The 25,375-nt window shown below is 40.1% G+C and overlaps 2 protein-coding genes across 2 annotated transcripts; both read left to right on the top strand.

Moving 5' to 3' along the window:
* Positions 1–364: 364 nt before the first annotated feature.
* gclc (glutamate-cysteine ligase, catalytic subunit) lies at positions 365–8,479 on the top strand. Its single transcript, XM_055889839.1, has 16 exons — positions 365–1,136; positions 2,575–2,687; positions 3,442–3,624; positions 3,722–3,835; positions 4,056–4,114; positions 4,465–4,601; positions 4,753–4,827; positions 5,020–5,136; positions 5,417–5,555; positions 5,776–5,888; positions 6,021–6,113; positions 6,294–6,398; positions 6,508–6,589; positions 6,698–6,807; positions 7,065–7,185; positions 7,694–8,479. The coding sequence occupies exons 1-16, from the start codon at positions 987–989 to the stop codon at positions 7,873–7,875; spliced, it is 1,893 nt and encodes a 630-aa protein (XP_055745814.1). The 5' UTR covers positions 365–986; the 3' UTR covers positions 7,876–8,479.
* A 3,614-nt stretch (positions 8,480–12,093) lies between these two features.
* elovl5 (ELOVL fatty acid elongase 5) lies at positions 12,094–25,213 on the top strand. Its single transcript, XM_055889838.1, has 8 exons — positions 12,094–12,283; positions 13,886–13,950; positions 14,637–14,824; positions 17,147–17,224; positions 17,947–18,118; positions 21,999–22,123; positions 22,601–22,735; positions 22,910–25,213. The coding sequence occupies exons 2-8, from the start codon at positions 13,893–13,895 to the stop codon at positions 23,039–23,041; spliced, it is 888 nt and encodes a 295-aa protein (XP_055745813.1). The 5' UTR covers positions 12,094–12,283; positions 13,886–13,892; the 3' UTR covers positions 23,042–25,213.
* The last annotated feature ends 162 nt before the right edge of the window (positions 25,214–25,375 follow it).

Below are 25,375 nucleotides of genomic sequence, written 5' to 3'. Positions count from 1 at the left end.
TTTTTAAAGACACGCCTTATGGTGCTTTCAAGACAGCTGTGAACTCGGAAATAACCGAGGTCAAATAATAATTTAACCTTTATTTAACTAGGCAAGTCAGTTAAAAACAAATTCGTTTTTACAATGATGGAGCTCTACAAAATCGGAGCTATACAAAGATGCCCGAGTTTCCAACTTGGAATCCCGAGTTGAATGACCATTCAAAAAGTTTTCCTTGTTGGAGCTATTTTTTCCCCCAATTCCCAGTTGTTTTGAACGCGGCAGTAATATAGCGGTTAAGTAGGCGTATGCCTACTGTTTTGAGGGAGGAGGGAAAGGCTGCTGAGTCATAATGACGCGTTCCGCCTGTGACACAGGTCGCGTTCCCCTGTTGTGGTTTAACTAATTGACAACGTCATAGATGTACAGATTACTATAACATATAATGTGGTTAGCTGATATGTAAAAGATCTCTCCAGGCGTTGTAAGATTTGTCAGACAAAGCATAGGAAACGTCTAACCGGAGAAACGCGCCCACAGTCACACGTGTTCAGTCACTGTGAGTGTGAAGAGTATAAGGAAGGAAATTTTGTTCACTCGGTGTTGCACACTGAAACAGAGGATTCTTGGCTAGTTGAGTGAATTGACCGGTCCTCACTATATAGAAGTGATTTCATCAAGGAAAATATATTTAGGTTTAGGTGCTGAATTACATAGGTATTGCTGTGGGGACAACCTTGGCATTATCATTTGCGCTTGGGACATTGTGTCAGCGGGTAATTTTAATAGCTTGCTAGCTCGATAGATAACGTTAGATAACAAGAGATGTGTGAAGGCCTCCCCCTTGTTGGCTAGCTAACAAGTATCCAGCGTTACAGTTAAAATAGCAAGACCATTGTTGGTTGGGTTCAAGTTCTGTTTTGTTGACAGGTTAGCGAGCAAAAAGTATAGATAGCTAAACAAAATAGCAAACGCCAGTCTCGCTGTTGGTGCCGAACGCTTGCGATATGGGCTTGCTGTCAAAAGGGTCACCGCTCAACTGGGAAGAAACCAAAAAATATGCAGACCATGTTAGGAAACATGGCATCGTTCAGTTTCTCAACATCTATAACAAGGTGAAAGAACGACAGAAAGATGTCTTATTGTGGGGCGATGAGGTAAGGGTGTCGTATTACTTAACCTTTGCATAACATGCTTTTTTTTTTTTTTTTTTACTTTTGCATAACAAAAATGTACATGTGATCCACACAAATGGCATTGTCAGTGAGTCTGCTCTATCACCAGTTAAGTGAAGTTATAACTATGTTGCCAACGTGCCAACTTAGGTTGTGCAGACGAAAGACTGTAACCGAATTGCAGCAAAGTGTAACAAGTGTTTTAGGCTACATCATGTCGTCAGGATAGTAGTGCATACAGTACAAGCAGTTATAGCGAATGCTTAGATGTTTATTTATACTCCGTCCATAGACAATGAACCCATTCAAAGCATCTGACCATTACATAACTGTTTTAGATCTAGACAACTTGAATCAGTAACTGATGTGTTATTAAGTTACTTAGGCCATTGAACCGTTTATATTGTTGCTAGGAGCGGCAGGTAGCCTAGCGGTTATAACGTTGTGCCAGTAATCGAAAGGTCGCTGGTTTGAATACCTCGATGTACTCTTGAGAAAGGCACTTAACCCGAATTTGCTCCAGAGGAACCACACAAGTGTGGCTGACCTCGTAAAACAACAACCTATCCATTCGGTGTATGTGAAATATATTTTTTAAACATTTCTTATCTATACAATTGTTTACATTTTCATGAGAACCGATGCATACTTAATACAAACGTGTTACAAATGTCTAATCGAAAAAATGGTTTGGCAAGTAACGCTAAATGTCTAAAACGGAATAAATATGCTTATTTATCATAACATGGTTTGCACCTATTGAGACGTTTATTTTTGAGATTTCTTATCAGAGCTTTATATGCTTCTAAACATGTTCAAAGGTTGTCCCTTAACATGCATCTGGCATGTCGATAGGTTGTTTAAAAAAAGTTGCACATAGCATCTAGATGTAGTCGATATGTGATTTCTGTCTGTACTGCCTTCAGTGTGCCTCAATTTCATGTGGAATGTTGTTGTTACAGATTAATCCCTCTTTCAGACAGAGGGATTACAGGGTACTAGAGTCAAAGTCAAGGAAACATAATTGATGAATTGGAATGGATGTGATGGCGCCCCGTTTTGATCTTGGGAAGTATGGATCAAGGCTTTGGGTCTACACAGTGACGCACATTGGAAAGAAAGGTGGTGTTTGTAGACATGGTCTGCACCATTCTGGTCTAATGAACAACAACAAAAGTTTAGCTTCATGGTTGATAATCTTGCATTGTCATTGGAGAATAGGAAAAAACTGTTTTGCGATTTAGGCCACACCATCCTATTGATGTTGAAAGCCTCTGTGGTGTCTTCTAATCTCATATGTCAACATGTGCAGTAGGCCTAATTGATTTCAACATGAAAGGCATTGACTTTGCACAGTTTTTATGGTTCGAAATACAAACGTATGTATAAATAAATAATAATAATGTTTTTGCCCTTTTAGGTGGAATACATGTTGATTGAAATGGATGAGAAAAATGGAAAGGTTCGTCTTGTTCTCAATGGTGGAGAGGTTTTGGAAACCCTTCAAGACAAAGGAGAAAAGACCAACCCCAAGTAAGTCGTCTTTAAATCTGTTTAGAAAATGACCAGGTTGTGTGTGAAATTGGCTGCTATGTATCGGCCTTTTATGCTAACTCATTTGGGTGGTTTACACTGCAGGAACTAAAGACCGCTTCTGTCGCTCAATAAGGCAGTGTTCCATTAGCCTGTTCTGCAACTTTTGAATAAAAACATACAATAAGTGGCACTCCCCTCATGTCTCATGCAAAAGCTCCTTTACAAGTTTGCAACTTCAGCATGAGTTTTACATGTTTTGTTTTCTTGAACTATTACCTTACAAATTGCACTGGTATTCAACCTGCCGCTCTACCCTGGGCTACTAAATTTTTAACATGGGTTAAAAAGCCTTCATCTCCATTTGATGTGAATGTTTTTGTACAAGCCTCACTGTAGTAGTCTGCTTGCTAACTGTCCATGACGTGCTAAATCTGTGAAGCCGACTTAACCCAGGGGAATTGTAACTATAGCTGTAGCATTCCTCATTACTGCCTCTCTGTCGCACATATTGAAGAGCACGTGCCCTGTAGCACAAATGCATTGCCCACAGCAATTTCCATCCACTGAGATAGTGGCTCACATCAGATTAAAAAAAATAACAAAAACATGTTTACTTTAATGTGAAAGATTGGCATAATACAATCGACTCTGTCGGACAGAGACCTTGTTTGTTAGACAACATTATTCAATGGCTTCTAAAAATGGAAGTTGGCTTATTAAAATGTATATAATGCATTGTTTTTCCTGGTAGCCATCCTACCCTTTGGAGGCCAGAGTATGGCAGCTACATGATCGAAGGGACTCCGGGGCAGCCCTACGGTGGGACGATGTCAGAGTTCAACACAGTGGAGGACAACATGGGGAAGCGAAGGCGAGAGGCCTCATCTGTGCTGAATAAGAATGAAACACTTGCCACCATCACGTCATTCCCAAGGTAGTTAACTACCTATTGTCTTTCACTAAATCACTTGAAACGGTTGGATTTTATTAATAGTACCTTAACATTGTTATACTTGTAACAATGGTTTTAGGTTAGGCTGCCCAGGCTTCACACAGCCAGAATACAAGCCAACACCTGTTGAAAAGGGAGTGTCAAAATCACTGTTCTTCCCAGATGAAGCCATAAACAGACACCCAAGATTCAGGTAGGCTTGAATAATATATATTCGATTATGCGGATGGTCCCAGGTATCGAACCCACTATCCTGGCGTTGCAAGCACCATGCTCTACCAACTGTTCTATAGAGTTTGCTATGGTATTAAGTTTGTCACAGGTGTTTGCACTGTTGTCACTGCATGATATGTGACATTTGAGCTCTATATTTGCATCCCATTTAACAAAGTATGTTGTGAATGTTTTTTCAGCACCCTGACCAGAAACATTCGTCACAGAAGAGGAGAGAAGGTGGTGATCAATGTACCCAGTAAGTCTAAATCAGAACAGGTCTTCACCATTTGCACTCAATAATTACACCTTTCAGTCAAATACATTTAGTCATATTTTATTGTCAGTGGTCAAATTTAGGCCCCATTTACAATTTAGTAATTTAACAGATGCTCTTATCCAGAGTGACTTACAGGAGCAATTTGGGTTAAAGGCCTTGTTCAAGGAGACCTAGTCTGCTCGAGGATTCGAAAAAGTGACCTTCCTGTTACTGGCCCACTGCTTTTAACCGCTAGGCTACCCATCGCCTCACATTTGCCGCAACATTTTTTTATTAGTTGCAACGACTTTCTTATCATTATCTACTTTGTGCTTCTTTCTCCTTGTTAGTCTTTAAAGACAAATGCACCCCATCTCCATTTGTGGAGAAGTTTCCGGAAGATGATGGGGAGGCTGCCAGGGCAGCTCTACCTGATCACATCTACATGGATGCCATGGGATTTGGAATGGGCAACTGCTGTCTTCAGGTATACGCAACACATTATAGGACTATAAACCTGGTATACTTATGTTAATTTACTAGACTAGAGAATCTTTTTAAAGTCATGGACATGTTTTATATAAGCAGGTTGAGTAATCTTTGAATTAACTTGAACCCTTTTTATAATGTTTTTCCAGGTGACATTCCAAGCCTGCAGCATTGAAGAGGCGAGGTACCTGTATGACCAACTAGCAACATTCTGCCCTATAATGGTAAGATTTTCTTAGAAAACATACAGGAAAAAGTATTAATTGCTTCAATGGTAATAAAAAAATTCAAAGGTGTCGTTAACAGCTTTGGTTAACCACATTTTTGAATCCTTACAGTATTCAATAACGCTTTGGTTTTTTCGAGTGCCTTTTCTGTGGTGGAAACTGGAAAGCTAACTGCTGATCTGTTTATAGATGGCCCTCAGTGCTGCTTCGCCGTTCTACAGAGGCTATGTGTCAGACATTGATTGTCGCTGGGGAGTTATTTCTGCCTCGGTAGATGACAGGACCGGGGAAGAGAGGGGGCTGGAGGTGAGCAGATGAATCAGGAAAAACTGGCTCCTAATTAAAGAAACATGACCCACCCAAACAAGGCCCACTCACTTGTTGCTAGTTGCTTCAGCGGGTCGAATGTAAGACTCAGATAGTGTCAGGCTCAGACAGGCATTATTAATTTCTCTGTTGATTTCCTGGTGTTCAATTATGTTAGCCAGAACAGGTTTTCAGTTATTTGTCTGCTTTGTTCCTTGAAATGTCAAGAGGTTTATCAGACTTCTCTTTCAATATGCGTGGAAATGTGTTTTCTTTGCAGCCTTTGAAAACCAACAAATTTCGAATCTTGAAATCCAGATATGATTCAATCGACAGCTACCTCTCCAGCTGTGGCGATAGGTACAATGACATAGATCTGACAATAGACGAGGAGATCAACAAACAACTGCTGGATGCAGGTAAAGAACTTTGTAACAATGACGTGAGTATTCGATTCTAGAAATAATAAAATATGGTGAAGGATAAGTATCTGGTGAAAAAGACTTTCAAGATGAAATGTGAAATTAACTTTTTATGTATTTTTCAAGCAATGAAACTGTTTGTACAATAACAATGTGTTTATTCGTATTTTAATCATTAAACCTTCTATAGAGAAGTGATCAAAATCTGTGTTTGTAGGGATTGACAAACTGCTGGCCCAACACATAGCCCATCTCTTCATCCGGGATCCGCTCTCACTATTTGAAGAGAAAATTTACTTGGATGATGAAAACGAGTCTGATCATTTTGAGGTAAAAATGATACCCACCCTATACTGACTTATAGCGACGACGTGACTGTTTGCGAGTAGACTAATACCTGTGATTTTTAGATTTTATAAGGGGGCATTTTAGTTGACATAATCACATTTGTCTGTCTTGTAGAATCTGCAGTCAACCAACTGGCAGACAATGAGGTTCAAACCTCCTCCTCCAAACTCGGACATCGGATGGCGAGTTGAGTTCCGTCCCATGGAGGTAACATAAGCCTTACAACTCTATTAACACACAAGATTGCATGTCATTTGGATATTTATCTGAAATACACATTGTGTTAAGTAAATATTGTTTTAAGTATTTACATGTACTGTGTCTTAACCAGTTTTATGCACAATGTTTAGTATAGAAATATTGAGTGCATGTTTTCGTTTGTTCCAGGTGCAACTTACCGATTTTGAAAACTCTGCATTCGTTGTTTTCATCGTCCTGCTCACCAGGGTTATACTGTCCTATAAACTGGACTTTCTCATCCCCTTGTCAAAGGTGAGATCAGCTGTTCTTCTGATACACTTTTAATTAGCTGAATTTGAGGAAATTCTAGTGGATGTAGGGTAATGATATACCATTTACACATTCTGTTTTCTATCAAAAGGTTGATGAAAACATGAAAGTTGCCCAGAAAAGAAATGCAGTCCAAGAGGGCATGTTTTACTTCCGGAAGGACATCTATAAAGGTGAGAGGATACGAGTCAGATTCCAGTGTTTTGAAACCTGGTCGGGGAGCGTTTTGTCAAAATGCCTGAACAGGTTGATGCTAAAGCTTCTCTTGTGTCCTCCCATAGGCTGCAACCCTGCCCTCGATAGCTCCTCATCGGCTGCCCAGAATGGCTTGGACAGTGAGGGTGACAATGAGTACACACTGATGAGCATTGACACAATCATCAATGGAAAGGTGCTTATTAAAGATGCGATATAAAGGTTTTGGATAATTTCAGCCTGTAGTACCATGTTATCCATTTTGTATGTTACGTAACGTCCTGGGGGGGAAAAGCACATCATATGATATGTTACGAATTCCAATTTGTACAATATGTTATTAATTTGTAAGTGGTAAAGATCATGTTCAATCTCTTTTAATAGTATCATTAAATGTATCTTTCTACTGCACTCTTTACTTTAAACCATAAGTTGTTGTTTCTTATCATTTAGGAAGGAATTTTTCAAGGGTTGATACCAATCCTCAACTGCTACCTAGAAAACATGGAGGTGGATGTTGATACAAGATGCACCATCCTGAACTACCTGAAGCTCATCAAGAGACGTGCCTCTGGTATATTTAGCAAATTAACACTGACAATTTGACTCTGGGTTGGGTAACAGGGTTTTGTGAGGTATTGTTGTGGGCTTTCCACATCATTGGTGGAGATTAGCAAAAGCATGCAGCATTCCAGTAGTAGAACGCACATGTTGCTCCCTGACACTGTCAACAAGGTTTGATAACACTTTGGCTGCATTGAGACAGGCAGCCCAATGCTGAACTTTTTTTTTTCTTCACTAATTGATCTTTTGACCAATCACATCAGGTCTTTTCACATCAGATTTTTTTCAGAGCAGATCTGATTGATCAAATTACCAATTTGGTGAAAAAAAGTGTAGAATTGGGCTGCCTGTCTAAACACAGCCTTAGTGCTTTACAGTGTTGAATCTGAACTCAAGCCACATTAACAATTTAATGTACAGGGTTGTAAATGCCAAACATGCACTTGTTTATGTATCTTAATTATCAACAAAAAAAATTAACATGATGTTTGCTCACATTGTTCTTGTTGCTGATGTAGGTGAACTGATGACCATGGCTAAATGGATGAGGGAGTTTGTGAGCAAGCACCCCCAATACAAGCAAGACAGTGTCATAACTGACAGAATCAACTACGACCTACTCCGCAAGTGTGACAGCATCACAAAAGGAGAGGAGCGATGCCCAGAACTTATTGGTGACCCAGTCAATCGGGGCAAATGAACTTACTGTCACACCTGTAATCAATTAATGAATGTGTTGTCCATCATCATTGATACTCATTAGCATGAAAAAGACCAAATATCTGTCTGGACAAAGTGGTCCAAACAAATTCAGTTTTAATGGAGAATATAGTGTGCATTGCGATGGTCAAGCGGGTGTATTGCATTTGTATATAAAGTATCAGATTTGTACAATTCGAAAATTATTTTAATAAGTGAAATTCAATCGGATGTGTGATAGCAATTGGATATGTAATTTGATATCCTGTGTTCATGCTAACAAAGTCTGAGTGTGAAATTATGTAAATGCAGCAAACAAAGTTGTAGACTAGATTCATTTTAATCTTTAAGTCTACTGTAAATACTGAACTTTGATCTGCTCTTCAAACATTTAACAAGGGTTATTTCATTTCCGAATGTCCTATATCTGCATTATCTGTCAAATGATTTGGCCTTTTAATGTGAGAAGTGTCAAATGAAAGTGTTTGATTTGCTGTGATGATATAGTACAATCTTTAAAATGTTAAAGGACTCTTGCATTGAAGTGAATGTTTGATTGGAATGTTTTGTCTCAATCAATAAATCTGTGTACAGCACTGACTAAGCATAGTATTTCGCTTGGTTACATGGTTCAATGTTATGCTCTTCAACCGATTGTTGCCTGCGCGACTAGCATCACTACTCTGGATGGTTCTAACTTAGAATATGTGGACTACTACAAATATCTAGGTGTCTGGTTAGACTGTAAACTCTCCTTCCAGACTCACATTACGCATCTCCAATCCAAAATGAAATCTAGAATTGGCTTCCTATTTTGCAACAAAGCCTCCTTCACTCATGCTGCCAAACATACCATTGTAAAACTGACTATCCTACCGATCCTTGACTTCGGCAAAGTCATTTACAAAATAGCCTCCAACACTCTACTCAGGAAACTGGATGTAGTCTATCACAGTGCCATCTGTTTTGCCACCAAAGCCCCATATACTACCCACCACTGCAAACTGTATGCTCTCATTGGCTGGCCCTCACTACATATTCGTCGCCAAACCCACTGGCTCCAGGTCATCTATAAGTCTTTGCTAGGTAAAGCCCTGCCTTCTCAGCCCACTGGTCACCATAGCAACACCCACCCGTAGCACGTGCTCCAGCAGGTATATTTCACTGGTCACCCCCAAAGCCAACACTTCCTTTGGCTGCCAATGACTGGAACGAATTGCAAAAATCACTGAAGCTGGAGTCTTATCTCCCTTTCTAACTTTACGCATCAGCTGTCAGAGCAGCTTACAGTTCACTGTACCTGTACACAGCCAATCTGTAAATAGTACACCCAACTACCTCATCCCCATATTGTTATTTATCTTGCTCTTTTGCACCCCAGTATCTCAAATTGCACATCTATCACTCCAGTGTTATTTTGCCTCTATGGCATATTTATTGCCTTACCTCCATACTCTTCTACATTTGCACACACTGTACATAGATTTTTATTTTGTGTTATTGACTGTACATTTGTTTGTGTAACTCTGTTTTTGTCGCACTGCTTTGCTTTATCTTGGCCAGGTCACAGTTGTAAATAAGAACTTGTTCTCAACTAGCTTACCTGGTTAAATAAAGGTGAAAAAAAACAACATCTCTGGATAATATGCTCAATGTGGAGTGAGGCCTTTAGTCCACTAGAGGCTGCCGGTGACATATACATAATGTACATGACTGTAATGTGGCCAAATGGACAATATGGGAAAGGAAAGTTGGACAGTTGTACAACTGAATGCCTTCAACTGATATGTGTCTTCCACATTTAACCCAACCCCTCTGAATCAGAGAGTTGCGGGGATCGACTTAATCAACATCCACGTCTTTGGGTTCCGGGGAACAGTGAGTTAACTGCCTTGCTCAGGGGCAAAACAACAGATTTTTACCTTGTCAGCTTGGGGATTCGATCCAGCAACCTTTCGGTTACTGGCCCAACGCTCTAACCACCTGCTGCCCCATTATGGAGATGTGTTCATTTGGAGCTTTATGCCAATCTTTTCAAAGTAAACCTCTTTGATGATAGATTAACATATTAATGATGGATGCATTAACAATATAGTCCATTTACTTCAGGGGTGGAAAACATTCCATGGAAGGCCTAGTGTGCGGGTTTTCCTTTTTTCCTTTCAACCTGGTGGGGGCAGCTCCTTACTAATTAGTGACCATTAATTCAAATCAAGTACAAGAGTGGAGCATGAACCTGCAGACACTCGGCCCTGCATGGAATGCATTTGACACCTGTGATTTACATAGTACCTCCAAGGGAACATCACGTACATGACAAATCAGTGCAAATGTAAAGAACTGATGGTGTTCCAAGCTCTAAAAATGTAGGCCTACACTTGGTTAGTGTCAAAATGCCAACCTATTAATCGGATTAGTCTTGTTCAGCAAGTCATCCTAGCATAGTGCCAATGTTCAACTTTATCACCATCTGACCAAGGCCATGTTTTTCCTAGACAAAATGTTCAAAGATGCTGCCATGTTTTGTAAGGCAAGCAGTTCAAACTGTTTTCAGGCTTTGAAGTCTCCACAGAGTAGGCTAGCTAGGCTATGGTTTGTTGCAGCAATTGGACAGTTGGACATTTGATGTGTATAAGCCATATATTTATAAAACATACAGTTTGAAAAGAAAAATGTATTTCTGTTTAGTTGCCTACAGTCTAGAGATTGACATTCTGCCTCACTATAAGACAACACATATCGGTGTGGTGATACTGATGGATTGTTGAGACTGGATGTCTGTTTACATAGTAGGTTAGGAGAATTAACATGGCAGGTTAAGATAATTAACGTAGCAGGTTAGGAGAATCAGGTTAAGGTTAGCATAAGAGTTAGGGTTAGGCCTAGCTAAAATGCTACGGTTGTCAACAACTCTTATCCCCGACGCAACAACTAGATGGCGCTGTACTAGTATCCACAACCGTACAGACCATCCGTCTCAAAAATCCATCAGTATCACAACACAGGTTACTGAGCTCTGCTCTGTGTAACCATGTGAATGATGCAGTGATTTGATTGGTCTCCACTGGCGAGAAATGAATGGGGTGACATCGGCTTGCTAACTGATTTATTAACTGGTTGTGAGTAATGCACTGATTTGATTGGTCTCTCCACTGATGCGAAATGAATGGGGTGACATCGCTTGCTTACCGACTTGCTATCTGGGACGCGTTCAGCAGGGTTGAAGGTTTTGGAACGTTCAGATAGAAATAGGTTAAAATATAGCTCAAAAATTCCTCTCTGTCATATATAAGGAATCACATCGGCTCTAGTCATGGCATTTCTATCTGCAACGTTCGAGAACGTTTGGCAACTGAACTAGGTTGTAGTTATACACGTGCCGCGTTCAACCAGTTAGCAAGTCGGAAATTCCCTCGAACGCACCATTGGGGCATAGGCCATTGGGCACGTTTTCTTGTCACTTTTTCTAAATCCAGCATGTCACCAACTATACTATAGGCTACGAATAAAACCTCACGAGTAACATTGTCTCGAATACAATGTACATCCCGGGTGTCTGTAGCCCAGGCAAAATGTAAAAGAGTGCACAAATATTATTAAGCACATTGGCTAAAAGAGAATAGCTCTTTGGCATACGTAAATGCGCAGTTGTGCATTTAAAACTTGCCTCTACAACCAAGATTTTCACTACTCAGCCAACCATGCAGTTTATTAGGCTACAGAGTAAATAATGCTAAACTTTACAGGGTGGAGACACTGCACGGTGATGAGTTTGATGCTCATTTCCAATAAATTATGAGCAATGCTTGATCGCTCCATAATAATCTCATCATGTAGCTACCCGCACAGCATCTACAAGCTGTTGGCTAGAGCGCACATGACAAGACCAGAGTAGGCACATTTGCTATTTAATGCAACAGTTTTTGTCACAAAACAATCGGTAGAGTTGAAAATGCTATAAACACATTGAATTTAAGAGAAACGGTACATGTTGTGTGCACTATGTCATCACGCACTGATTTTTATTTGCAACAAGTCGGTTTGGTGGGAAAACAATTGGTAGGAAAATGCCCATATTTTCTTTATGCCGGTTTTAAAATATTCACATGAAAAATTGTCGCCAATTGAATGGAAACCTAGTTTAAGTGGGACGCCAACATCAGCAGACGGTCAAATCACCTTCTGGGTGATGATCACTGCCAATGAGGTGGGCCATTAGGGAGGCTGATAGCCAATTATCTACCATCTGAAGATGATAGCCTAATAGCTAGATCTCGTCACTTATGACGCTCAGGACAATTTGCCATATAGGCTGAGTTCATGTGTTTCTCCCGCTGTTTCCACTGACCGACAAGGCTGCACATTTGTGCTTTGGGACCTGGGCAGGCAAGATTACGCATCCTCCAGAGGTACGTTTTATGAGCTAGAATGTGGTTGTAAATAAGATTGTCTTAGTTTTTTTTTTGTTCTGTAAATGCTGTAACAGTATTTAGGATACATAATTGATATACTTGATAATCTACTTTTAGCAGCGATTTCATACTATTTCATGTCTCGCTAGCTAGATCATGTATGTAGCCTATGTAAAACAATTGATCCTAAATCGGTGACCTCTGTGATGCGAACGATTGCGATTGTTTGCGATATGTGTGCAATAAGAGTTGGGCTAATGATTTAGACATTTTACTTTTCGTTAACGACATAATTATAATATAGGATTTGTCTACAAGACTGCACTTAGACAGTAGCCTAGTGTCGTAGCCTGCATCCTGATCCAGCACAGCAGCCGTAGGCTATCTAACTTGGCTACTATATATAATACATTGTAGCGCTATTTGGCTATGATGCTCTCTCTCTCTTTCTATTTTTTTTGCATTGTTTTTATTAGGAAACTTTAACATGTTTATGTGCTAGTTAGATCTGATCAAAGGACAATATTTTGAGACAAGTCAGCTATAACTACAAGTCATCACTCACAATAAAGAGAGAAGTAATTGACCTCTGTTGACCCAGAAATGATCTTCCAAGAATAATGTAAATGTTTATGTTTGTATTTCTGTGCGTTTGGGACTGCTTGAGCAGATACTTCATCTACCTAATCATTATAAAGGAAATATCTGAATGATAAAACATATCAGCGTTCTTGACAGAGTTGGGGTCAATTCAATTTCCATTCAGGAAGTACACTGAAATTCTAATTCAAATTCTCTTCAATGCTTTTCCATGAGGAAAATTTGGAATTAGAATTCTGTTGACATGAATAATTAACTGGAATGAACTATTGCATTGGGCCAATGGTCAGGATTATAGCTCCAGCCTTAACCTTCTGAATGAACGTTGAAGCCGTAAGTAGACAGGCATCTTTGCGTGTTTCTTAAGTCCGAAAGTGGTTTTATTGTGACGTCATCGTGACAATGATTGTACCTCTGCTACAATGAACCAAGCTTTGATTTCCCTTCAGCTGCTTTATGGAATTAAACAGACATACATATTTTGTCAACACAGTTAAGCTGATTTGCGCCGTCACTCAACAGCAGTGCTGCTTGAATATGGTATTTTTTAAATATCTAAATCAGGGTTCCCCAACTGGCGGCCCGCAGGTGATTTTAGCCCCCCAAGTTTCTGAGCAAAAAAAATTAAAAGATATTGTGAGTGATGACTTGTAGTTATATATATATTTTTTTTAATTATTATTATTTTATTGTTGGACATAAAAGACTGTAAAAACACCAGCAAATCAGCTTCAAGTGATTTTAATTTTGGAAATATTATATCCGTTTGGGCTTCTTGCGGTCAATTTGCAGTTGACAAATTATTTGCAATTATGGTTTCCGACCCCCTGACCATCCGCTCAAGAAAAAGTCGTTCCCCGGCTGAATCTAGTTGATCCCTGACCTAAGTGGTAGTAGTTTACCATACATTTCAGTCTTATCAGAGTGTATACTGTAACTATGGCTCTGGTGATAAGCTGCAATGTGTGACTGTAGGTACTCTCTCATCTGTCTATTCAGGTTAGAAATGGAGGCTTTTAATCATAAACTAAACACATACATAGACTCATGGATGGGTCCCAGAGGTAAGTTTTATTACTGTTGCATTACTGTAGATTAAATTACAGTATAATTATCATATGACTAAATACTTAGTTATGAACTATTGACATAAAATTATTTATAACCATACATCTCCTCACAAAATGTTTGCCTTATGCGTTAATACATGGTCCTCCAGTGGAATGCACCAGGTCTTTTTGCACCTCCATGATTCTAGCATAACCTTTCCAGGAGTTAAACAAACATGCTTCGGTAGTCACTGCCAATTCTCACTCAAACTGTGTTATGTTCTCTTGCCCCCTCCAAGCAATATGCCTGGCCTGCAGTGTAGCTACAGATGTAGGATCTTAATTTGATCACTTTTCTGTTGCTGATGAGCTTTGTGATTTACATAATTTCACTGAAAACCCACACTAACACATGGTTATATAAACACTATTGCACTTTTCATGTAGCCTAATTATGGCCAGCTAATAGCCTAACCACCGATCAAGCAACATTATATACTAAATGTTGAAATCCTGTTAATGCAGGATTATTTTGCTGTGAACAACATAGGTCAAATTAAGACCTTACATCTGTGCCCCTCTCTACGCTCAGTGCTATCGCACTGGTTCAGGGGATACAGTAAATATGGGAATAAGGTTCAGAAAAAAAGGGAACATTCTACTGTATGTTGTAATACCAGGCTGTTGTCTATGTATTTCAGATGAACGGGTACAGGGATGGCTGCTGCTAGACAACTACCCTCCAACCTTTGCACTAACACTCATGTACTTGCTGATCGTATGGCTGGGGCCCAAGTACATGAGACACAGACAGCCGGTGTCTTGCCAGGGCCTCCTGGTGCTCTACAATCTGGCCCTCACTCTATTATCTTTCTATATGTTCTATGAGGTAGGCAGGCTGCACCTGAAGGTGGTGTTGGTATCATCGCAGTGCAACACTGCTGGCGGATGAGGGGAAGTGAGAGGATTGGGTGACTGGTAGAAGTCGCTAAAGGACTCTGTGAGGATGAGGGAAACTGTGATCTTTGATTCAGATTAGACACCAATGGCGTCTTACACTGAAGCCACCCCGGGACACAATGCTGTGGGGGAGTGAGTGGGGCACAGCTGGTCTCTGACAGGATTGTTGTCAACACAAACAAATCTCTCACCCAACCTCAACACAACCCTTAATTGTTTTCTGAAAACCTGCTACTATTATTAGAATGTTTGAAGTTGCAACGTCTAGTTCTGAAACGGTTGACAGTATATACTGATGAACTGTCTGTATCCTCAGTGGATATCTAGATTAGTAGCATTATCCCTAATTATTGTATAGTGTAATGAGACGGGAGAGAGAGTGAGCTGCCAATGCGTTCTGTAGTGTAACCAGTTGTTGTAGTAAATATGTCAACATAATGTCATATTACACTATCTATATGTCATGAGCTAGTTATACTGATCCCGAGGGACAAAGTCTGTTCTCCGTGCACTTGTAAGTCTAAAGTCTTTTCTGTTCTCACCACCCTGGCCAAATGGGCTCAATTTGGTCTGCATTGCATAACCACTGAAAAAATTGGCTGTGCCCATGCTGTGTAAATCATTAAACTCGCTCATTCTGACTTTACCCCTGCTTTAGGGTCAACTTTTAGCCCTCATAAATCAATGTCACACGATTCCAATTAAAGTACAAAGCAGTTGCTTGCTGTTATCCCATGTCTATGGCACCTATAGAAATTGCATTTTAAATTTTTTATTGGTGTGGCTTGATTTAACATGCGTTTTAAATAGCCATACTGAATAGCAAAATAACCAAGGGCATAAGCCTGATGGGTTTGTAGGTTTATTAAGTTACTGTGGATGCAAGCTGGCCACAATAAAGGCTTTAGGTTTAGAAACAGATTCTGAGCTCACTGCATTTTAGATAGTCAATATCGATTGGAATGCGCTGGATCTTAAGCTAATTAAAACAGGTTTTTCTGCAGGAAACCGCGTCTTCACTAAAATCACGAATCAGCACTGTTCCACCCTAATCTATATGGACAGTTAGCCCATTTGTCCTTTGTTTTGAGTTAATACGTAATACGAATGAAGACGATTTAGTAGTAGTGTATTAGTAATAAATAGTGTATTATAACTCAAGGGACATAGTCTAGCCTGCAGCATATTGTTGTTAATAATCGTGCTGTTAAAACACAGTAAAAATGTCAAAGCAGCAGCACGTTTAAACAACAAAAGGCATGACAGTGGTGTTGTTGAATGATTAGACACTCTCTGTGTAGAGACTTTTGGGTTGTTTTTCAATGAGTCCTCTGCATGTTTCGGGATTACCCAGTTGAGTAGTGGAGCACAACATCTGCCAATCCCAGGCCTGTCCTTGTTCTGCTTTCCTCCCCATGGGCACATGCAGGGCAGTCGCTCTCCTGGTGCCACAATCATCGGATAATGCCACTGTATGTCTCGAAGTCATCAATGTAATTAGATCCCTGCTTTGCACTGCTTTTTTACCATCCTGTTCTGGAATGGGTCCTGTCTTGAGCCAAATGCACAAAAATCTTGTGGGGAAGCTTAATATTCCTCAGAATCATGTTTTATTCAGTAGAACATAACCAGGGGGGCAATTCTGACCATGGGTTCTGCTCTGAGTTTGAGGTCATGTTGAGCACAAAACACTTGAAGCTGAACCTGAATCTTGGTATGTCTTTAGATGCTATACATTTAACTCCTTGTTTTTGTCAGTTATTCAAAGCAGTGGTGGATAAAGGCAGAGCTATTTCCATCCATCCCAAATTAGATGAAACGTGTGAACAAGGGCTCTATTTAAAAACGGTGACATCACTGGCCTGCTCAATAACAAACAATACAGGGACCCAATGTTGCAGTGGCAACAAAAAGGATAATGATATTATCTCTGGTAAAGGAGACTAAATGGAGAGGACAGACTCTGGGATATAATATTGTCCACTACTTCCTCTTTCCACTCTTGCAGCAAGTATGTGAAGCTAGCGTCCTAAATGCCAATGTAAACAATTTTACAATCAGCTTTTGAGTGGGAAAGCAAATTGATGTTGCAAATGATTTTAAATGTGGATCTTGTGACACTTGCAATACAGTAATGAAATACATTTGATATTACAAGGGCAGTGCAGTATTTGGATGATTCACGTTGTTTGAAGATGTCAAAGACATGACAATCTATGTGTTTCTACATCACCTTGTGTTCTGTCTCCAGCTGGTGTCTGCTGTGTGGCAAGGGGGTTATAACTTCTACTGCCAAGACACACGCAGTGCGGGAGCGACAGATACTAAGGTAAGACGGTCTTACTCAATATCACTATGTCACCCCTCTGTTTTATATAAGATTCTATATAAGTGAACAATCTGTGTTAGGTTCAAAATATGGACTGTATATGGGGTAACAAATGCATCGTCACCAGACACCAGCTGGACTTCACCCCGTCACTCATTCCCTTTATGATATTTCTAGATCAATATGTACTTTGTTCTCTCCAGCTATTTTTGTCATGGTGGCTTCCAATTCTATTGGTACATTTTATGTCAGACAGTACCTGCAAATCCTAACAGATAAGCCACAGGGTCAGACAGACAGTTTATTTAATCTGTACTGTTGTGTCATCAGTAGTTACTCTCTGTAATGTCCCTTGGGAACATTGAACACTGAGAGGAAACTTATTCTCACTGAAATGTGCGATTGGATTGCAGTTCTGCGCTGATTAAAACATGTAAAAGTGTCCCTGCTTTTACACCAGTGATTGAACTTATTTTCCACTTTGTCCTTAATAGATATTTCATAGGCCTGTAAGTGCAGATAATCATATTTGTCTCAAAACATTTCACTTTTTTGGTCAAATTATTTGCACTGGCCAGTCCTCATTAGGTAAAATACAAATCTGCCGATGTATGCCTCTCAGGAGGAACATTGAGTATGTCCTTGCAGGAAAGGGAACTACTAGAAAATACATTGTATTGCTTGAAAGCTTGACTGTTCTTCTTATATTTTTATCATCTCAGATCATAAATGTGCTGTGGTGGTACTACTTCTCCAAGGTCATAGAGTTTATGGACACCTTCTTCTTCATCCTACGGAAGAACAACCATCAGATCACGTTTCTGCACATCTACCACCACGCTAGCATGCTCAACATCTGGTGGTTCGTCATGAACTGGGTGCCCTGTGGTCACTGTGAGTGTTCTAACTCAAAATTCCCTTTCTATCCTCAACGCTGAGTTTTTTCAAATCAAATCAAATTTTATTGGTCACATACACATGGTTAGCAGATGTTAATGCGAGTGTAGCGAAATGCTTGTGCTTCTAGTTCCGACAGTGCAGTAATATCTAACAAGTAATCTAACAAATTCACAAGGACTACCTTGTGCACACAAATGTAAAGGGATGAATAAGAATATGTTCATATAAATAAATGGATGAGCGATGGCCGTGCGGCATAGGCAAGATGCAGTAGACTGTATAGAATACAGTATATACAGTTGAAGTCGGCAGTACACTTAGGTTGGAGTCATTAAAACTCATTTTTCAACCACTCCGCAAATTCCTTGTTAACAAACTATAGTTTTGGCAAGTCGGTTAAGACATCTACTTTGTGCATGACACAAGTAATTTTTCCAACAATTGTTTGCAGACACAGTGATTTATAAGTGAAATAATCTATCACAATTCCAGTGGGTCAGAAGTTTACATACACTAAGTTGACTGTGCCTGTAAACAGCTTGGAAAATTCCAGAAAATTATGTCATGGCATTAGAAGCTTCTGATAGGCTAATTGACATAATTTGAGTCAATTGGAGGTGTACCTGTGGATGTATTTCAAGGCCTACCTTCAAACTCAGTGCCTCTTTGCTTGACATCATGGGGAAATCAGCCAAGACCTCAGAAATAAATGTTAGGACCTCCACAAGTCTGCTTCATCCTTGGGACAAACAATAGTACGCAAGTATAAACACCATGCAGCCGTCATACCTCTCAGGAAGGAGGCGCGTTCTGTCTCCTAGAGATGAACGTACTTTGGTGTGAAAAGTGCAAATCAATCCCAGAACAACAGCAACGGACCTTGTAAAGATGCTGGCGGAAACGGGTACAAAAGTATCTATATCCACAGTAAAATGAGTCATATTGTCACGTCCTGACCAGAGTTCTTATGTGTTGTGCTTGTTTTAGTGTTGGTCAGGATGTGAGCTGGGTGGGCATTCTATGTTGTGTGTCTAGTTTGTCTGTTTCTGTGTTCATCCTAATATGGTTCTCAATCAGAGGCAGCTGTCAATCGTTGTCCCTGATTGAGAATCATATATAGGTGGCTTGTTTTGTGTTGGAGATTATGGGTTGTTGTTTCCTGTCTGTGTTTTGTCTGCACCAGCTAGGACTGTGACGGTTAGTTCGTTTGTTATTTTGTATAGTGTCTTGTCTTCGTGTATATTAAATCATGGAAACTTACCACGCTGCACATTGGTCCTCCGATCCTTCTCGCCTCTCCTCGTCCGAGGAGGAGGAAGAGCTAGACTGCCGTTACACATATATCGACATAACCTGAAAGGCCATTCAGCAAGGAAGAAGCCACTGCTCCAAAACCGCCATAAAAAAGCCAGACTACGGTTTGCAACTGCACATGGGGACAAAGATCGTACTTTTTGGAGAAATGTCCTCTGGTCTGATGAAACAAAAATAGAACTGTTTGGCCATAATGACCATCGTTATGTTTGGAGGAAAAAGGGGATGCTTGCAAGCCGAAGCAGCATCATGTTGTGGGGGTGCTTTGCTGCAGGAAGGAATGGTACACTTCACAAAACAGATGGCATCATGAGGATGGAAAATTATGTGGCTATATTGAAGCAACATCTCAAGACATCAGTCAGGAAGTTAAAGCTTGGTTGCAAATGGGTCTTCCAAATGGGCAATGACCCCAAGCATACTTCCAAAGTTGTGGCAAAATGGCTTAAGGACAACAGTCAAGGTATTGGAGTGGCCATCACAAAGCCCTGACCTCAATTCTATAGAAATATGTGGGCAAAACTGAAAAAGCGTATGCGCGCAAGGAGGCCTACGAACCTGACTCAGTTACACCAGCCTTGTCAGGAGGAATGGGCCAAAATTCATCCAACTTATTGTGGGAAGCTTGTGGAAGGCTACCCGACACGTTTGACCCAAGTTAAACAATTTAAAGGCAATGCTACCAAAGACTCATTGAGTGTATGTAAACCTCTGACCCACTGGGGAGGGATGAAAGAAATAAAAGGTGAAATAAATCATACTATTATTCTAACTTTTCACATTCTTAAAATAAAGTGGTGATCCTAACTGACCTAAGACAGGGCATTTTTACTAGGATTAAATGTCAGGAATTGTGAAAGTGTTTAAATGTATTTGGCTAAGGTGTATGTAAACTTCTGACTTCAACTGTACATATGAGATGAGTAATGTAGGATATGTAGATATTATTAAATTGGTGTTATTTAAGTGACTAGTGTTACCTTTATTAAATCCATTGAAGTGGCAAGAGATTTGAGTCTGTATGTTGGCAGCGGCCACTCTATGTTAGTGATGGCTGTTTAACAGTCTGATGGCCTTGAGATAGAAGCTGTTTTCCATACTCTCGGTCCCAGCTTTGATGCACCTGTACTGACCTCGCCTTCTGGATGATGGAGGGGTGAACAGGCAGTGGCTCGGGTGGTTGTCCTTGATGATCTTTTTGGCCTTCCTGTGACATTGGGTGCTGTAGGTGTCCTGGAGTGCAGGTAGTTTGCCCCCCCGGTGATGCGCTGTGCAGACCGCACCACCCTCTGGAGAGCCTTGCGGTTGTGGGCGGTGTAGTTGCTGTACCAGGCGGTGATACAACCTGACAGGAGGCTCTTGATTGTGCATCTGTAAAAGTTTGATTGTTTTTCGTGACAAGCTTAATTTCTTCAGCCTCCTGAGGTTGAAGAGGCGCTGTTGCGCCTTCTTCACCACGTTGTCTGTGTGGGTGGATCATTTCAGTTTGTCCGTGATGTGTACGCTGAGGAACTTTCCACCTTCTCCGCTACTGTCCCATCAATGTGGATTGGGGATGCTACCTCTGTTGTTTCCTGAAGTCCACGATCATCTCCTTTGTTTTGTTGATGTTGAGTGAGAGGTTATTTTCCTGACACCACACTCCGAGGGCCCTCACCTCATCCATGTAGGCCTTCTCGTCGTTGTTGGTAATCAGGACTACCGCTGTAGTGTCATCTGCAAACTTGATGATTGAGTTGGAGGCGTGCATGGCCACGCGGTCATGGGTGAACAGGGAGTACAGGAGGGGGCTGCGCCGAATACAACAGGCATTTCCCCTTACTGTGAAATGCTTACTTACAAGGCCTTAACCAACAATGCAGTTGAATAAATATCGTTTTATTTACTAAATAATCAAATCAAGAAGTAACACAAGAAACTGACATAACAATAACGAGGCTATATACAGGTGGTACCGGTACTGAGCCACAGAACCCTCTGGACAAGTTTTTCATGGAACCCAAAAGGTTTTTACCTGGAACCAATAAGGGTTATCCTATGGGGACAGCCAAATAACCCTTTTAGGTTCTAGGAAGCACCTTTTTTCCCCTAAGAGTGTACTGTATATACATGGTATGTTATGTTTTTTAAGTAGCTATACAGGTGTTATAGATGACATGTTTATCTTTAATTGTTTCTGTGACTGAGATACTTTCAAGTGAAGTTGATCTGTTGTTAAATGGTAAAGAAATCAAGTGTGAATTGAACCTACTGCTATTTCAGGACTGCACAGCATGTATTATTTCAGTGATATACCATACACTTTCCTCCTACTTGCTTTACACTGACCGTGTGGAACACTGTGTCCTAGAACAGGACACTGACCGATGTGTTACAGCTCTGTGTTTTACAGTGGACTCTGAGAATGAACACCTCAGCTGCTTTCTACTCTATGCCATTGACGCAGCTATTTCTTACTATTATAAAACAGCAAGAATTGTAATTTCGTATTTCACTGATGTCTCTGACCCTGCTACTGTACTCTAGATGATTCATCCACCCCCTCTCCTCTCTTCCTTAGCCTACTTTGGTGCCTCTCTCAACAGCTTCATCCATATCCTGATGTACTCTTACTATGGGCTCTCTGCTGTCCCGGCCATACGGCCCTATCTATGGTGGAAGAAATATATCACACAAGGCCAGCTGGTGAGCCTGCATGTCCCTGATTCAAACCTCAGAGATGGGATTTCACATCCATAGTTATCAACCATAGTGGAGGCTGCTGAGGGGAGGACGGCTCATAATAATGTCCGGAACGGAGCAAATGGAATGGCAACAAACACCTGTAAACCCTGTGTTTGATGTATTTGATACCATTCTGCTCCGGTCATTCCCACAAGCCTGTTCTCCCCAATTAAGGTGCCACTAACCTCCTGTGTCATCCAGTGTATATCTCAGCCAATCTCAAGGTTTTAGTGAATGTGAAAAAGGCCCAATGAGATGAAACAAAAACATGAACCATTGGTATAGATTGAAAGTGCAATATTTCCCCCATCCATTTAAGGTATTCTGTAGGCCATTGGATCGATGGTATTTATTTGTGCATACTGTGTGTGCATGTGCGTATTGATGTTGACTTAGTTTACAAACAATTAATTACATTTTTGTCTCATTCCTCTATAGATTCAATTCTTTTTGACCATGTCCCAGACCATCTGTGCAGTCATATGGCCATGTGGTTTCCCCAGAGGCTGGCTGTTTTTCCAAATATTCTATTTAGTCTCGCTTATTGTCTTTTTCTCAAACTTCTACATTCAGGTGAGCAGATGTAAAACTCTTGCATTAATTAGACATTATTTCAATTCATTATGGTGTTAAGTATTTTACACTGGTGGTGACAGGGTTAAATAGAATCTTGCATTGTTGTCTACAGTAGTGTTCTTCAGATTTTGAGCACATCCTAATGTGTTGACTTCTTGCCTCTGTTTTTAGACTTACAAGAAACACCGTGTTTCACAAAAGAAGGCGTATCACCAGAATGGCTCTGTTGATTCACTGAATGGCCATGCGAATGGGGTGACACCCACGGAAACCATTACACACAGGAAAGTGCGGGCGGACTGAAGCTTGAATAACCTCACAATCCTAACTTTTGTGCATATCTACTATGTATGTAATATTGCTAGGAGAGATGTAGGATTCCTTATAAAGAAATGTATTAGAAGAGCATAGCTAGTTAATTCACAATATACAAAAAGCCATGTTTATCTGAAAGAGATTCCTAATGTATTTTACACCGCAGCCTGTTATTATTCATATTGAATCTAAGTTCTTTACAGTTAAGTAATAAGGATAGCAGAGGGAGCACAGTACAGCACAGCCCCAGAGACCCACTTCCTTTTAATGCTGTACAAGATCTTTGACTGTCTGGTGGGACATTGTTTTATTAAGCAACCTTGACCCATACAGAAATAACAATGTTTTTCCATGTTTTAATTCACAACATATGCACTTGTCTACATGCTAGATTGTGTCCTGATTGGACAAATCGGGACAAAATCTATTTTGGGGATTCCCTTGCGTAGAGACAAGGCTGTCACAGTGTCAAATGTGTCCACTGAGTAACTTTAGAGAGGTTCACCTTCATTGTTTGCATTGTAAAGTTTAGTTTAAAACCAGTTGCAATAATAGATTTGTCTATTGTCTGTATCAGTTAAACAGGTTTGAAAACTATTTGGCTGTCAAATGGCACTGAACAGAACAATACTTTGTGAACAAGAAATTAGTTTCTATCTAATCTTTTCCCAGTTTGGAATATTTATTGCAACACATACAACAAAAAGCTAAAATCACACTGATAGTATCATGGTTTGTGTTAAAAATAGATGTATGTTGAAATAGTTAAATGTGTCTACTCAATCCTCAGAATTCAGCCCGATTTGATATTACCGTATGTATGCATGCATGATTGTAAGTCACTTTGTATAACAGCATCTGCTAAATGGCTATTATTATTATATGACATATATTCTCATTATCTCTCTGAACCCGAAGTCACCGTTTTACTGTCATCTGTTTGCTTAGAATTTCAACCTCATCTCCATGGAATACAGAAAACAATGAATACAATTATAAACTAAGCTTAAACTCTGTATCATATTAATATAGTTTATGTGCTGTGTTTTAAACCCATTCCTCCCTCTTACACTAGTGTTTGCCTCATTAGATTGAATCAGGATAAATGTTACATCAAGCCATGATGTGACTATTGTGTTTTCTCCAAAGCGTTGCCTTAATAGATGTTGCTACCTATATGTTTAACTTGTTCCCTTCGCTATGGAATTGTATTGTAGTCCATGTATGCCTTAATTATGAAATACAGGGGCCAAATCGCCAACTTCTGTTGTAGAGCTGTGTCTCGCTTTGAAAGCCATTTAAAGCCTCTTAGCACTGAAAAGTGGAAACGCTTCTCTATGGCTGTGTTTACATATGCAGCCCAATGCAGATACATATTTTCCACTAATTGGTATTTTGACCAATCAGATCAGCTCAGAAGTAGATCTGATGTGAAAAGATCTGATTTGATTGGTCAAAAGACCAATTAGTGGAAAAAATAGCAGAATTGGGTTGCCTGTTTAAACGCAACCTAAATCAACTGAAGGATGTCATCTACTGTTGAAATATGGTGAGATGAATGGTGTAATCAACTGTTGTAAATGTGGCCGGATGAATGATGTAGTTCTGGGTGTCCTTTGAAATGTGGTCGGATTAATTATGTAATCAACTGTTGTAAATGTGGCCGGATGAATGATGTAGTTCTGGGTGTCCTTTGAAATGTGGTCAGATTAATTATGTAATCAACTGTTGAAATGTGGTCAGATGAATGATGTAATCAACTGTTGAAATGTGGTCAGATGAATGATGTAATCAACTTTTGAAATGTGGTCAGATGAATGATGTCATCAACTGTTGAAAATGTGGCCGGATGAATGATGCAGTTCTGGGTGTCCTTTGAAATGTGGTCAGATTAATTATGTTATCAACTGTTGAAATGTGGTCAGATGAATTATGTCATCAACTGTTGAAATGTGGTCAGATGAATGCCGTTTTGAGAGAGAAACAGCAGGACACAACATTATGTCCTCACAATCTGCGAATAGACTGCAAAATCAGATTTGGATCCACAGTAATCTGTAGAAATGTACTCAGTTTTCTAACAATACAAGTGAAGCCAGCCTCGAAGCTGTTGCATTTGTAATGTCACTGAGATTGGAATTAATAAAAGCATTCATGCTTCGTCTGGATCTCTCATGGTGTATTTCAGGCATCATTCTAGAATCTAGATGGAGCACTCTGATCAAGCCACAGCCATTACTGCTTCCTCATTAGCATCATCACCCTCAGGGCACATTGCAATTATCACTTACACGGATATTCCCTAGCTACAGTATCTCTCGC

The sequence above is a fragment of the Salvelinus fontinalis genome, chromosome 30 (assembly GCF_029448725.1).
Source record: "Salvelinus fontinalis isolate EN_2023a chromosome 30, ASM2944872v1, whole genome shotgun sequence".
NCBI classification, from domain to species: domain Eukaryota; kingdom Metazoa; phylum Chordata; class Actinopteri; order Salmoniformes; family Salmonidae; genus Salvelinus; species Salvelinus fontinalis.
This window is presented reverse-complemented; position numbering and strand designations above follow the sequence as displayed.

What these genes read in the sequence shown, in the direction of transcription:
- elovl5 (XM_055889838.1), top strand. Translation starts at nt 13,893, where the DNA reads ATGGAGGCTTTTAATCATAAACTAAACACATACATAGACTCATGGATG. An exon ending in CGGGAGCGACAGATACTAAG is followed by an intron (nt 17,225 to 17,946) that starts GTAAGACGGTCT and finishes TTATCATCTCAG; the next exon opens with ATCATAAATGTGCTGTGGTG. An exon ending in CTGGGTGCCCTGTGGTCACT is followed by an intron (nt 18,119 to 21,998) that starts GTGAGTGTTCTA and finishes TCTCTTCCTTAG; the next exon opens with CCTACTTTGGTGCCTCTCTC.
- gclc (XM_055889839.1), top strand. Translation starts at nt 987, where the DNA reads ATGGGCTTGCTGTCAAAAGGGTCACCGCTCAACTGGGAAGAAACCAAA. An exon ending in CAACATTCTGCCCTATAATG is followed by an intron (nt 4,828 to 5,019) that starts GTAAGATTTTCT and finishes ATCTGTTTATAG; the next exon opens with ATGGCCCTCAGTGCTGCTTC. An exon ending in CATCAAGAGACGTGCCTCTG is followed by an intron (nt 7,186 to 7,693) that starts GTATATTTAGCA and finishes TTGCTGATGTAG; the next exon opens with GTGAACTGATGACCATGGCT.